The 15,180-nt window shown below is 39.7% G+C and overlaps 1 protein-coding gene across 1 annotated transcript; it reads left to right on the top strand.

Moving 5' to 3' along the window:
* The first annotated feature begins 2,489 nt into the window (after nucleotides 1–2,489).
* LOC140554326 (von Willebrand factor A domain-containing protein 7-like) lies at nucleotides 2,490–13,933 on the top strand. Its single transcript, XM_072677211.1, has 15 exons — nucleotides 2,490–2,693; nucleotides 2,809–3,081; nucleotides 4,415–4,508; nucleotides 5,001–5,126; nucleotides 5,221–5,407; nucleotides 7,352–7,521; nucleotides 8,270–8,382; nucleotides 8,575–8,691; nucleotides 8,775–8,975; nucleotides 9,115–9,247; nucleotides 10,091–10,243; nucleotides 11,078–11,170; nucleotides 11,253–11,521; nucleotides 11,739–12,035; nucleotides 13,547–13,933. The coding sequence occupies exons 1-15, from the start codon at nucleotides 2,490–2,492 to the stop codon at nucleotides 13,931–13,933; spliced, it is 2,817 nt and encodes a 938-aa protein (XP_072533312.1).
* Nucleotides 13,934–15,180: the final 1,247 nt, after the last annotated feature.

Raw genomic sequence — 15,180 nt, 5'->3', positions numbered from 1 at the left:
CAGGATTTAACAAGCAAGGAAGTGGCAAAAGAGGTAGAGGAACCACCCTTTAGACAGTCTTTAAACCATTCAGACAGTCTAAGCATTTTTAATGTCATTTTTATTTAGTTACGCTACCAGCTGACAGTAGTTGTTGTTATCCTGGTAATTACAGGACATATTGCTGCCATCAAAATGAGTCTTAAATACAATTTGGTTGTAGGTACCTTTATCACAATACTGCCTTTTAAGGTACTGTCTGAGACAGCTGAGACAGCCGAGAAAGCAAGACATTAAGGTAGGCAGTGTGAGCTGGCTACAGGTGTAATGCTAATCACAGGCCCAGTTGTTACAGGTTATATGACCTAAATGAACTGCTGCAAAATCAAGTTCACAATTAATCCAAGTTTTAGCACAATCTACCTGGTATCAAACCTGAAACACCTAAAAATACCATAGACCCCAAAACTTGACCAAAACGACAATTGCATCCCTGGTGGGTGGAGACATTCCAGGCATCCTGGTATTGTCTGGATACTGACTTTTTAGGTACAAGAGTAAAAAAAAGTGTTCATTATAGTGATGGATTTCTTATTGTAATCACTAAACACTTTTTTCCTTCTTTCCTTATACTAGCTAATAGTTCATTCAGTTTGTCGGATAGCTAGCTTTAGCTAGCAAATATTCTAGCTAGCATCTTGTCACTCTGTGCTTTAAGTAACGCAAATGTTCATTTAGACGTGTGCTTACAATAAACAGTTGAGTTTTCGGGCAAGTTTATCAGACTTCTTATCAAATGCACATCGATGCAAATGGACCTTAGCTCAGCTTACATTTCAGCCGATGCGGCCTTTTAGCAGCATGGTTTCATTTCAGGTGTGATGCCAGGTTGATCACAATATACATAGCTACAATATATGTTCAAAATAACAAGAATAAATAAATAAATGAACGCAATAACATGTCGGTGACATACCCCTGAACTTCACAAAACCTTTCCAGGTCAATTAAATTAACTTAAATAATATATAGACCTCAAATCTCAAAATCCCCCAAATCTCAAAATTCAACTCAGTTTAATCACATTGCATAACTGGGAAAGCGACAGATCAAGGCTGATCAGACCCTCACATGAAACTTTACTCATGAAATGATTCGAAGGCATTATCAAAAGTAATTCTGAAAGTTTGACACCTGGGATTCTGCAGAGATGACAACACAAGCTGTTGACTGCTATTTATTAGCCAATGTTCAGCACCCACGTTTTCCCGTGTAAAATACCATCTCAGTTATGCAATAACTTTTCAGAAAAAATCATTCCGTGAGAACTTGAGAATATCTGTCACTTACTTCCTTTTAATTCTACTCCAAACCCAGCCAACATGCATATGTGGGGCTCACATGGGTGGAACATGGAATAGGTGGGCTCCAGGTGGGCATGAGCTCTGAGTGGGTTTGTATATACTATACATAGGCTTCTTTAGTCTTATATGGGTCCTATTCCATCTAGGCCTCATATGCAGTGTACAACCCAGATAGTTGTATGTACCAGTATTAACCCTTCCTGGTCCCATCACTGACCCTAGTGGGCATCCATATGTGTCTACTCATACAGGCTCCACATGGACATGATAGTTGGGTATATTTATGAATAGACTTGTCCCTCTAACATTTTAGCATTTAACTTTTAATGTTCATAACCAGTCAACTTCTATTAAGGCACCTATTATTATTACTCACTATTATTTTTGTGCCAGTTTGAAACCTGGTCAATATGATACACAGCTCTGACACACTTTCTGATTTCAGATAGGTAACAATTTATTTAGCAAATTTATTTTTTACATAGGTAAACAAAAAAACTAAGAAATGCTAAAACTTAGCAAAATAAGTATGTTTGCTAAGCCTGGATGAAAAGACAGAAGCAGGCTATTAGTGTTAATCACATGTTTGGGATATCAGAGCTGATAATGCCATATATTACCATATATATTGTTATTACCATATAACATTAGCCAATACTGGTCCCACAAAGTGAAAAATATGGAGTAACTAGTGTACTTCTGCCACCCCTGGCCACTCCCACTTTTCAGACTAAATCTGCATCTTGCTTGGACCAATAGACTGATTCATGGTTTGGCTGTCATCATCATATCAGCCACTCCTGTTCTTCATATATATATAAGGCTGCACAAGGAAAAGGGATGAACGGGTTAGGATTTCCCTCGAATCATTTCACAGCAGTAATCTGAAGACAAAAGCTTCAAGGTATGACTTCCACATCAGTAAACAGCACCTGCTGTTCCAGTCATTTATTATATTAATATGTCATTAAAGTATATTATAAAATGCTGAGTAGCCAGTATTAATACATCATGATGTACTTTATCATTATTTAATGTTTTTTATATATATATATATATATATATATATATATATATATATATATATATATATATATATATATATATATATGATGCAGTTCTTCTCTTCCCATAGATCCAATAACGATGACTGCAGGTCTGCTGATAAGAACATCTAGCCTCTTTTTCCTGGTCTTCCTCATCCATCGTCAAACTCTGGCCTTTTTGCCACGATCCTTTGGGTTCTCTTCATCTAAGACTCACAAAATCATAACTCATGATGCAATTTTAGAGACAACAGCTGAGGTCTGCAGAGCCCAAGCGCTCCGTGAAGGCAGAGATTTTGTGCTGGTGAGAAAGCAGAAGACACCGAACCTCACTGTCAGCTTCTCTCTGCTGGTAGATCAACTTACTTCAGTACTAAAAGTCTTTTATTTTATTATGTTTGTGTCTTTCCTCTCTGCAGCCGAGCAAACTTACAGTGGAGTCTCTGACAGCCGCTTGCTCCTCACCTGATTCAGCCAAAGGTTTCCAAAAGAGCATCAACAAGATTGTTGGAAGTAATGCTTGGGTGGACTTTCGACATTTCTTTAAACCAGAAAACCACTTTACTGATGAGGCCTTTTTCAGTGGACGAGATCTTATCACCACAGGAGTGAGGATTGCCAAGAACAGTATCAAGCAGCAGAGCTATGAAGCTGCCAGGGAGAAGCTTGGTGAAGTCCTGCACGCTTTACAGGTATGCCAGCATAAAACTAGTAAAGCTGTAGTGCTGGCAATCATTGCTCATTCATGGCTGCACTGAAAACAGAACACTACACATTTCATGTAAATGCTGACTGCTGTTTGGGGAAGCACGTTTCAGACATAACTGCTAATGCAAGCATTTGTTTCCTTCACACTTTCATTTTTAGGTCATTTCTTCAAGCTTTTTTCACAGTTGGTCACATGATTCTCTCAATACTGAGTTCACCTTCCTATGCTTCTCAAAACAGCAGTCTATGAGGACTGAACTGTGATCTTTTTCATTGCTTTAACACGAAATGAATTCAATGAACCTTCATCTTCATCGTACACAGCAACTTTGCCAGTGTTCAATCAACACTGTTAGTGTTAAATTAACATGGGAGTGTCACACTAACCGTGTTGATTTAACACTGGTAAATTTGCTGCATACAGGCCATGCCGTGTACAGGGCCCAGAGTGATCCTGTGGACCAAGGCACTGCCACTGTGGTCCGATGAACGCTGGTTTGCCATCAGCAGCTGGAGAGGGTAGAATTGGCCTTGCTCTCTCAGGAGCTGGGTTCTCCCTACCTAGTGTAGTTGTTGGTCAGAAGAGCATCTGTTAGCTGTTGTATCAGGGCTTTCCTCCAAGTGCTCCAGCTGTCTAGAGATATGCCATTTACCCTACTAGTGTTAAATGATCACTTTATAAGGAACTGGGTAATTGGCCTTGCAAATTGGATAGAGCAGATGTCTGGAAACACCAGCTGACAACGGATTTCAGAGATGAATCAAGCAGGGCAAAATAATTGTTTTAGGTGTGGAATTATAAGTGATATGTGGATGGGGATAGATATCTTCTTTAACATTTAAATTATAGTAACATTAAAATGACCTGCATTAAAATACAGCTCTTGCTCATTGTGCTCTGAATGATAAAGTGTTGATAATGACAGAAGGAGTTTTGGAGATTTGGGGGCATCTGGGGATGTGAGGTTAACTGCTGTGCTGAAATACATAGTAAAGAGAACTATATTAAGAGCTTTGGAAGAAGTGAACTCAGTACTGAGTAATATTTACTCATTTAAGCAGTGATTACGGTAAAAAAGGTCTTGAGCGCTGAGATGAGGAAATTGTCTAATGGTTTGATGGAGAACTTTTCGGTTCTGGTAGAATTAGCTAATTTTGAGGTGAGGCAGACTGTGTCTGTGCTGAGCTGCATGTTTATAAAGAGAACAGTGTGAAGAGTTTGTCTAAAAGTGAGCTCAGTTTTGAGAGCTGGGTGTAACTTTATAAAATACCATGGTTCTACATTGTTTGTAATACTGTTACGTGTCTCTCTTGAAGGATTTCTACAGTCATAGTAACTGGATAGAAATGGGAAACAGAAGACCGTACTCCAACCTGATCAAGCCAAGCAGCCCGCTTGACAACATTGCTGGTAAAACACAAGTCCGTTGCTAAGGTGTGGGTATATGGGTGTGCTATGTTAGAGATTGGTAGGGAACCACATACTTCCCAATAACAAAAATTAGAGTTTTCCGGGCCATTTCACACCAACTCAGCTGGAATCTGGCAGATAAGTACGAGAATTGTTGTGCAGTGGCATGCAAAAGCTTGGGCATGCCTGGCCAAAATATCTTTTACTGTGACTAGCTATGGCATTGTAAATTACCCAGTAACTGCAGGGGCTTCTGTACAAACTGGTGGGGCTGTTCTCTGGTAATAGAAGTTAGTAATAACACTTTTAGCCTGGCATATGGTGCCCATATGTGTTTTAAGGGGTTAATTTACACTATGTATTGTTTATTTATATATATATATAATCAATGATTATGATGAATATGGGAAGGTTGGGGTGGTTTCCCAGTATACAGAGTACTCCATGCTGTTCACAGAATGTGAAAATGAAAAATCTCATTTTATTAAACAGATCCTTCAACACCAACATGCAGGAGCTGTAAAGGAAACGACTGCTCAGGAAACCTCTTGGAGGAAATCATGACACAGAAGAAGCTGACCTCAGGATACTTTTCCCTGACATTCACCAAACCAAAAGGTAATGCACCGAATAGCTTCCCACACACACAAGGCAGGTGTAATTGGTCACTGATGAAATAGGCCTAACATATATTCTTTGATTTCCTTGGAAGGAAAGTGCAGCCATGGAGGATATTTTGATTTCTCAAGTTATATAGAGCCCAAAGGCGGCATCAATAAGGACACTGAAAGCTCTAACCATGGTGATAAACATGAGGATGCAGCGAAGGTTGCCACTGCTGCTAGCAGAGAGCTACTGGAGGACATCCGAGCAGCAGTTGGAGACACTGAGTTTCTAAGGTATCAGAAGAACTTTTTAACCCTGTGACTTTAAATGATTAGTTTATGTAAAAGGAACAATAGACTGAAACTATCTCAACAGCTTTACCACCACAAATGGTTTGAAGGCATAGGGGAATGGAAAATAATGCAGAGTATATGAAGAAATATAAGAAATATAAGAAATTAATGACAACCAGTAATCTGTGCTATAAAGTAGCCATGGCTAAATACACTGAGCACACTGTTGTAATTTATAATTTTTTTGCATAAGACTTTCAAACTAAATTAAGATAGTATTGAAAAATAACTAATTTAATATACTTAATAAATAAAAGTTAATATATAAGGCAATATACTTTAAATGTTATATTTTACATTTTAATAACTGAAAAAAAATATGTCCAAATGTCCATGTATCAAAAAAATGATTACCCCATAGGCACTTAATCAACCAATCAACCTAAAATGTAGTTGATAATTGGGGTCAATTAACCTAGACACACCCACTTACAGCCCTGTTTAATCCTGTCAAGCTTTTGTCTTGTTTTGTCCCCTTTCTGCTCTGTCTCTGCATCTTTCTCCAGTCTTCTTTCTCTTGTCTTGATTACCTTATGCTCCTTAACACATGGATCTGTTTGTGGTTGTTCCTAGTCTCAGTCGTTGCCCCGCCTTGCTGTTTGTCTCCCAGGTACTCTCTATGATAGCCCTGCCTCTTGTTAACCATCGTCAGGTATGCCTTGTTAGCCTTTGTGTTATTATGGATGAGAGCAACCACAAGTCACTTCCCTATGCTAGCATAAAATATTTAAGAGGAGAAAACTCAGCAAAAGAACAGACAGTGGATGCCAAAGAGTGGCAATGATTCACTACCCCTAGCATAACGATGACACTCTCTTTCGGGAAAAATCAAACCCAGTCATAGTCCTAGTCCAACTATTATAGTTGGAAATAATAGTGTCACCATGTCTAAAAGCTTCTGCGTGGCATTTTGTTCATCTGAAAATAAAACAAACCCACAATTTTCCTCACTTCCTCAAAAGACAGCAAAGGGAGAGATCTGTGGCCTCAGGCCATCCGCAAAGTGGTCATCTCTAAAGGTACACAGAGGGACCAGTTAATACATGTACTTCTGTTGCAAACACTTAATCACAGGTCAACTTATCGATGTTTAATTGTTGTGCCGCTATGACTGATATAATTGTTCGCCTGGCCGGCCCTTACAGCTATAGATCAGCGTGGAATCCTTATTATATGCAACTAAATTGTGAAAGGCATGGAAATTTAATTAGTAATTTAATAGTAAAATTAGAGGGGCGGGGCATTACACAAGGGCAAAGTACCCCGATATGTTGCTCTCATCCATACTTCCTGTGCATTTGGACCTTTACTCTCCTCATGCCTGCTTATATTTCTTTGTTACTCCTGGAGTTTATGTTACTTGATTATTTTCATAGTTTAGTATTTAGTTCACTTTGTCTTAACATTAATAAACATTATCCTGCTTTTGCGTCCACCTCTCATCCTCAATGGAACATTTACACATTATTTCCAGCTGTAAAGGAGCCCAAAACATCAGCTCAGTATCCTCAGAAAAGCTTTAAGGAGTCAGATTTGACGTTTTTGACAGTTCTCAGCATGGAAGAAGGTCTTCCAGCCTCCAAATGACATGGCTAAATGATCTGCTTTGCTGATGTGTCACAGAGTCACTGATACTCCTCTAGTTGGTTTGGGAATTTTTCTGGACTTCTGAGGACACAGTAATACACAATCACACTAGGTTATTTTTAGAATTTCCTGGAAACATTTCACAAGCAAGGCCTTCACCTGCTTCTCATGACACATGAAGAGGGGCTGTGTTTCACAACCACAGAAAAACAGGTCGCTGTTAAACTGTCATTGGCACAGATTGACGTTGCAAAAACCTGTTTGAATTATTCACCTTTCCTAATGCTTGCCCTTCAGACTGATGGGATTCACCCAGACTGCAGTGCTGTGTTTCGTTGTGGACACGACCGGCAGCATGTCTAATGAAATAGCTGAGATCAGTAGAGTTACTTCCTTCATCATCAACAGTAGGAAGCGCTCTGCAAAGCAACACTTAGAATACATCCTGGTGCCGTTTAATGATCCTGGTAAGACACACATGCATAAAACAACATTAGCCTAGGCTTTTGACCTTTACATTTACATTTAAGGCATTTAGCAGACGCTCTTATCCAGAGCGACTCACAAAAGTGCTTTACTATTTACCCAAGAAAACCTCAGCTAGTTTAAATAGACTAAAAATTCAAAGATCCTCTAATCTTAGACTCTACTAAACTCTGCTATTCACCCAAGTCCTCTCAGAAGAGGAGGGTCTTCAGTCTGGGTTTGAAGACAGCGAGCGTTGGACTCGGCTGTTCAGACACCCAGGGGAAGTTATGTTCCACCACTTCGGTGCAGGACAGAAAAAAGCCTGGACGCTTGTCTGGCCGTAGATTTTGAGGGATGGCGGGTCGAGCCGAGCCGTACTTGAAGCTGGAATGGCTCTTGGTGCGGATCGGCTTTCGACCATTGCCATCAAGTACGGAGGGGCTGGTCCGTTTTTGCAAACGGACTTCTGGTGGGCCGAAAGTGTTATTACAAACTTCTACTATCAAAGAATATCCCCACCAGTATGTACAGACATCCCTGTAGTTACTGAATACTACGCCTTACTGTGTTATGAGCCTTGGAGTGTTAATGGGTTAAAGCAATGCAGTAGATGCATACTGCTTTTGTGGAAGTGCAGGGATTCACCAGCTGTCTAGCCATGGCCTCTTATCAGCCAAAGAAAAAACACTGTAAGACTGTCAAAAAATAATCCACATATATTTGACATTGCCTTACACACTCCCCCAGGCTATGGACCACTGATAAGAACGACGAACACTGGTGTGTTTAAAGGTGAAATTAATGCTCTGAAAGCTCAGGGTGGAGGAGATGTTCCAGAGATGATTCTCTCAGGCCTTCAGGTATGATTGAGTTATTTACAGCAGGGTTTGGTACAATTTCAATTATATGTTCTGGATCTGCATTTTTGCAGTTACGTTAACAGCAGCTTAGTTCGGATTTCCTATATAATGAACATTAACATATTTCTCAATTAAATAAATTGTTAATATACACAAGGTGAATATCTGAATATTTCCTATGTTGCATTCCAGCTGGCCCTTACTGGCTCACCATCACAGACGGAGATTTTTGTTTTCACGGATGCTGAAGCAAAGGACAAGTGGCTGAAGAGCACTATCCTGGCCCTGATTGAGAGGACGAAGTGTTCAGTGAGTACACAGGCTTTTGTCATGATGATAAAATGTCTTTAAAAAAGTCATTTATTAAACCTCCCTTCTCTGCTGGTGTGAAGGTGAACTTCATGCTGACCAATAGTCTCGGTGCTCGGCGTCGCCGGAGACATAGTGAGACACAAGTCTCCAGTCAACTCTCCAACCCAAATGAGATCTACCAGGAACTGGCTCAGGCTTCTGGTGGCCAAGCCATTGAGGTCACCAAAGCAATGCTGCCCCAGGCCACCAGCATCATACTGGATGCCTCCAGCTCTTCTTTGGTAATTAAAGGAATAGACAAACAGACTAGACTGGCTAACTAACATTAGAGTTTTTCTACACATTAACTATTTCATTCTACACATTTATTTCAGCATTATTAATGTCTAATGAGTGACATCAACATTTCTCTCTGCTCAGGTCACTGTTTTCCAGGCTGTAAGAAACCCAGGAAAAGCAGAAACCTTCTCTTTCTATGTGGACTCGTCTTTGCAAAACCTGACAATTTATATCACAGGAAACTCTCCAGATTACACCATCACTAGTCCTTCAGGTGACTGCATTGTGAGCTTAACATGTAGGGTAGAGTGGGGTACAAAGACAACCACATTTACCACAATTTGACCTTTAACCCATCAGTGAGGTGAATACACACATACACCAAAGCGGTGGGCAGCCATCACTGCAGCACCCGGGGTGCAAAGAGGGTTAAGGACTCTGCTAAAGGCCACGACAGTGGCATCTTGCTGAACACTGGTGTCAAACCCACAGCCCTGTCATCAAGAGCCTGGTGCTCTAACCACTAAGCCACAACTGCTTAGCCTTTTTTGTATACATTCAAAATAACATCTCTGAATGTACAGCCTGTCCTGTGGAAGCTGTGCATTAGCCTGGCTGTAGTTTTCACTCACTGTACGACTGGTATATTGTTCAAACACATACAGATATACAGTTATATGTGAAAGGTGGCCAAATTTAATTAAATTAAATGGATTTAAATGGAATTAAATGGAAGACATCTGCACAAAAAGTTAAAATTGCACTTAATTCATGAGATAATAGTACAGACATTGCTTGTATGCTGGCAAGAAAGGCAAAGTCGAGACATCAAACATTTGAATATCTGTTATGACAATTACTGGTACAGATACCATGACACTGCATAAAACTGCACACAACACATGCATGATAATGTCAATGTTATGAACCTCATCTGAAGTTTAGGAACTCCGAAAAGTGTGATGATAATAATAATAATGATAATCCCTTTCACATCACTGGTCTGAGCAGAATATGAAATCAGGCAAGAATCATGTAATGGATAAAATATTACATGATTCTGCAATATTAAATTTCATCTATATATTTTTTATTTATCATCTCATCTAATTTTTAGGAGTCTCACAGAACAGTGCTGATCCAAATGGAGCTTTGGGGCTTATTAAGGTGGTTGGTAACTTCCAAACAGTGCGTCCACATATCTCTGACCAGACGGGACTGTGGTTTATCAGCATTAGCTCAGCACAGCCCTACACCGTCAAAGTCTTCGGTAAAACAAACATTTTTCTTCATTAAAGTACAGCGATCAACATATATATATATGAAAAAAATAAAAAGACCACTTGATTTTTTCTTTCTTAAATTTGCATCTCTATGTGTAAGGCAGCCATTGTATTCCAGGCATTTCAGCAAACAAAGCTAAGGTTTTTTTGCAGACTATGAATAACATAAAGTCCCAGCAGCAGTGTGAAAGACTAGTGGAGAGTCTGCCAAGACGTGAGAGCTGTTATTGGCAGTCAAGGTTATTTCACCATAGTGATTTCTGAATGCTCTCAAAGTTCAGATATTAGTACAGTGTTTACATTTCAATAATAACTTCTTTACATTATAATTAATTATTATAATCATTTCTTTGCATTATTTGAGCAGTTGTTTTTGATCAGTCATTTCTGTAAATAAATAAATGCTCTAAATAGCAAACTTTTATTTTGGAATTTGGGAAATGTCCATGGTTTATGAAATACAACGCAAATGTTAATTTTCTTAAAACACACTGCCGTTAAATAGTAAAACCACAGAAACTGATCATGTTGGGTGGTCTAATTCTTTCTGGAGCTGTAAATATATGTATATATAAAGGCTGGCCTGTGAAATCTTGTTTGTCTGTTTTTAGTTTTGGGTCATGGTTTGAACCCAGTAGCTGCTCTGTACACTGTGTAAATAATTCTGGATGAATGGACCAATAGAAATGCTCTAAATTACTTAAATTAAACTCTTACATTGACTTCCATTTAAAGTTCAGGACATTCTTTCTCCTGTAAAATCACCATTTTGGAGATTCATGTTTTCATGAGATTCACTGCTCGTCTTTCTCACTGTCCAGGTCAAAGTGGGATTGACTTCCTGTTTGACTTTATTGAGCTGTCTGAAGGGCCTCATCCGAGCTATGCTGTGTTAAACAGCAGGCCGAAAGCTAGTAAGTAACTTCCATGATTTTCAGCAGAGTGTGATTTAAACCTATCCCTGTGTCTCTAATATTCATCCTGTCCTCCGTTCAGACAGCAATGCCACTCTACTGGTCACCATGGTTGGTGGGGACAGTGTGAGGCCTACAGAGGTAGCACTGGTTGAAACTTCAACATCTAACTCCTTTAATGGGACTCTGGAGGAGATTGCTAGTGACCAATTCATGGTGACCATCAACATGATGCCAGCAGGAGAGTCCGTTGTTCGTGTGACTGGAGTGAACAGTTCCTCCAGAGCTTCAGACGGCCTTTTTCAGAGACAGTCCTCGACTCAACTCAGATCATCAAGTGTGACAGTCACTGTAAGTTTACACAGTCCAAAGATATCCCAAACGTCTTCACCCAGAAGAATAAAAACCTGGATCTGAGTACTCTGAGTACTTTACACAATACAGCTCTCTACAGATGAAGCACCAGTTGCAATACTCTGACATGAAAATAACTAGAAAAATCTAACATAGCACCACAGCAGTCATCTGTCTGACTAATATGAGCCTCTGTCATGGTCTTCACCCTCAGGCTCAAGCTGATGAAACCCTGGAACCAGGAAGAACATTAACTCTGCCCTTCACTGTGGCGACCAACGGCTCTGGAGGAATCTTTAATATCACAGTCAGTAACGACCGCAGTTTTCTAATGACTGATGCTCCCTCAACCCTGACTCTCGAGACTGGGGGCGGTGCGAATGGTATAGTAACTCTGGCTGCTCCTGGAAACACCCCCTCAGGAACTGATGTCACTGTGACTATTGAAGCTGAAGCTCCTGGAGGAACGGACTCCAACTACGCAGTGCTGAGGCTTTCTGTGGCCGCTCCGGTAATCTATCTATCTGTCTACTTCTGCTTTAATATTTAAGTGTACTGTGAAAGAAACAGTGATCGCTCCAAGCTACCCCAAAAAAATTATTTTTAATAACACATCATATTTAAAAACGAGCAAGTCAGTAAACAGCTTCTCAAATCAGTCCTCAGGGCCTAAAAACTTTAATCTACCTTTATCATTACCTTAATTTACCCCTCCAATTATAGTCATAGTGTCATATTCCTTAGTCATTGGTAATATATGAAACTTTGTGGGTATTAATGAATTAGTATATATATTAATACACACAAAGTTTCATTTGTTTCAATAACTTTTAGAATATTCAGTATATCTTAGGTTTCTATCATTACTGTTGTCTTAATTTACCCCTGATATCATAGTCATAGTGTTACATTCCTTAGTAATATTTAATAAGCACATAAAAAGCACTTGTCCACCACTAGTAAATGCCCCCTAATTTTTAAAGGTAAAGTAAGAGATATCTTACAATCTTATCTTAAACCTACCTTTAAAAACCTTAAATCCAGTATAGCTTGGAGTCCTGTTTTCATTCTAAGAATATTTTAAGAGTTTATCAAGGACACTCATAATCAGGGGGTGATTAAAAGGCTATTTTATGTGTTAAAGGACAAATAAAAGCTGTTTTGCTCTTTAAAATCCCTAATTATGTATATTTTATTTCAGTGTATTATCTCAATCCAATATATGAACATTTTCAGTGGTTTAGTTAGGAGCCAGTTTGACTTATTAAGGAATACGACTAGTGGTGTCCTGGAACAATTTGCGGTAACTCTTTAAAATAAAATCTAAGTACCTGTAATAACTGTGTTGTTACACATTAATACATCAGACAATAACAATGTATCTACTGGTTATACAATAGTACAGTACTTTAGTTTTGACTACTGTAATAACACAAGTATATTACATGGTTGGTGTGGTCAGTGAGCTACTACACCATGTGGGAGACTGGGGTTCGATTCCCGGTCTGGGTGACTATGCTGCGCTACACCAATAAGAGCCCACCTCTGTAATATGAGTAACCTTGTAAGTCGCTCTGGATGAGAGTCTAAATACCATAAATAAATAAATAAATAAATAAATAAATAAATGAATAAATGTATTGGAATAGCTGTAGATGCATATTCTCTCTTATGTAGTTATACATGTGTAATAAGACAGGAGTAATTGTATTGGTGTGTTTTGCTGATTTTAATTGTAGTTATTTTGTGTAGTTATGTAGATCAAAGCTTCAGTCGATTCATCATTTATTCATCATTGATACCATACTAAGTAATACATCTGTAATAGTGAATACGTCACAGTAGTTACACAGTTATTACATACATACATGTGTAACAACACAGTTATTAAAGACACTTAATAAAGAGGACCCTTTTATTCTAATGTATTCTAAAGAATGTCCTAAACTGATAATTACTAAAGTCATAAGTCATTACAGTCCTGTGGTTTGTAGCAACTCAGCTCGTCTTTCTACCTTTCAGGTAACGGACATCACTCCTCCAGTGTGTGAGATAGTTAGCGTTAATGCTAACTGCTCAGGAAACTGCAGCCTCTCCTCGTGGGACCTCTCTGCCAACATGACGGACAGAAACGGTTCAGGCATCCAAAGTGTGTCGGTGCGCCAAGGAACCGGCTCCCTCAACACCAGCACGGTTCTGGACGGAGGCGTGAACGCCACTATAGTGCTCTTCACCGCATCTTGCTGTTTCCCACAGGTGGAGCTGGTGGTGGTGGATTCAGTGGGCAATGTTGGCTCCTGCACCAGTCCCAATATCCAGACTGGCACTAATGGTGCTGAATGCCACCTGTTTCAGCCAGTCTTCTTTTGGTTAACTGTAGGAACCATCTTGCTGTTGCAGCTCACCTGAAACCCTGCATTTTTCTACTGTCAGCACATTTAAGCTTGTGTAATACCAATGAAGCAACCATGCTTTAATGCTGAGTGTGTAATGGGAATTCAAGTGAAATATTTGATTATTACATTATATCACATATCAGTGTTTGACTGGCAGTGATGTCTTGCATCATGTATTGCTCTATACACTCTTGGTTTTACCGTAACTTCATGTTCACCAGCGTCTGTGAGCTAAATTGTACTTCTGATCCTTTAAGGCACATAATAAATCATTTTGCAGATAAGTGGAAAGCTTCTTTTTAATGTGACCAACTTCGCATATCAGCCAATCAAATCACAAGCTCAAAATGGAGACATACAAGAAATGTCTTTGAGCAATTAGATTTAGCACTTTATCAATGAAAACAAGAACAATGAAAACTGAAATATTTTGCCCAGTCCAATGCTCATGATGATAGCAAGGGGTTAACACAGGCAATTAAGGCAAGAGTACAGAAGGGCAGTGGTGGCTCAGTGGTTAGAGCGTCGGGCTATCGATAACAGGGTTGTAGGTTCAATTCCTGAGTTCGGCAAGCTGCCACTGTTGGGCCCTTGAGCAAGGCCCTTTACCCTCTCTGCTCCCTGGGCGCTAGAGTTGGCTGCCCACCGCTCTGGGTGTGTGTACTCACTGACCCTAGTGCACTAGTGTGTGTGTGTGTATGTTCACTATGTTCACAGTGTACACTATGTATGTTCACAGTGTACAGTACAGTGACAAATACGTGCACCTTTACTCATAACCACCCAAAAAACAAACAAGCAGCAAACCCAGGAAACCTATATACACAGGACCAAGCATAATAACTTACATGACTCAGAAAAGGCATAAAGAGCAGTCCCTAATGAGTCAGGCAGTGAGCTGGAGCTGAGTCTATGAGTCTGTCCTGAGAGCAGCCAGCAGAGGGAGGCGTTATTAACAAAAATAGTCCAGCAAACTATTATAGAGCGAGTTATGTAGAATAAGACAAAATACTGTAAAATAACTGTATTCTAAATGATAGTGTGTCCAGTGAGGTGAGTACTGTATGTGACGGTGTGTCCAGCAGTGAGGCGAGTACTGTATGTGACGGTGTGTCCAGCAGTGAGGCGAGTACTGTATGTGACGGTGTGTCCAGCAGTGAGGTGAGTACTGTATGTAATAGTGTGTCCAGCAGTGAGGCGAGTACTGTTAGTGATAGTGTGTCCAGCAGTGAGGTGAGTACTGTATATAATAGAGTGTCC

This window comes from Salminus brasiliensis, chromosome 4 (assembly GCF_030463535.1).
Source record: "Salminus brasiliensis chromosome 4, fSalBra1.hap2, whole genome shotgun sequence".
In the NCBI taxonomy this organism is placed as follows: Eukaryota; Metazoa; Chordata; class Actinopteri; order Characiformes; family Bryconidae; genus Salminus; species Salminus brasiliensis.
Note: the sequence above shows the minus strand (reverse complement) of the source record. Positions and strands in the feature narration are given on the sequence as shown.

Bases quoted from the DNA above. Each gene is read 5' to 3' on its own strand.
- LOC140554326 (XM_072677211.1), top strand. From the start codon at position 2,490: ATGACTGCAGGTCTGCTGATAAGAACATCTAGCCTCTTTTTCCTGGTC. The intron at 7,522-8,269 runs GTAAGACACACA...ACACTCCCCCAG, and splicing joins GGTGCCGTTTAATGATCCTG to GCTATGGACCACTGATAAGA. The intron at 8,976-9,114 runs GTAATTAAAGGA...CTCTCTGCTCAG, and splicing joins ATGCCTCCAGCTCTTCTTTG to GTCACTGTTTTCCAGGCTGT.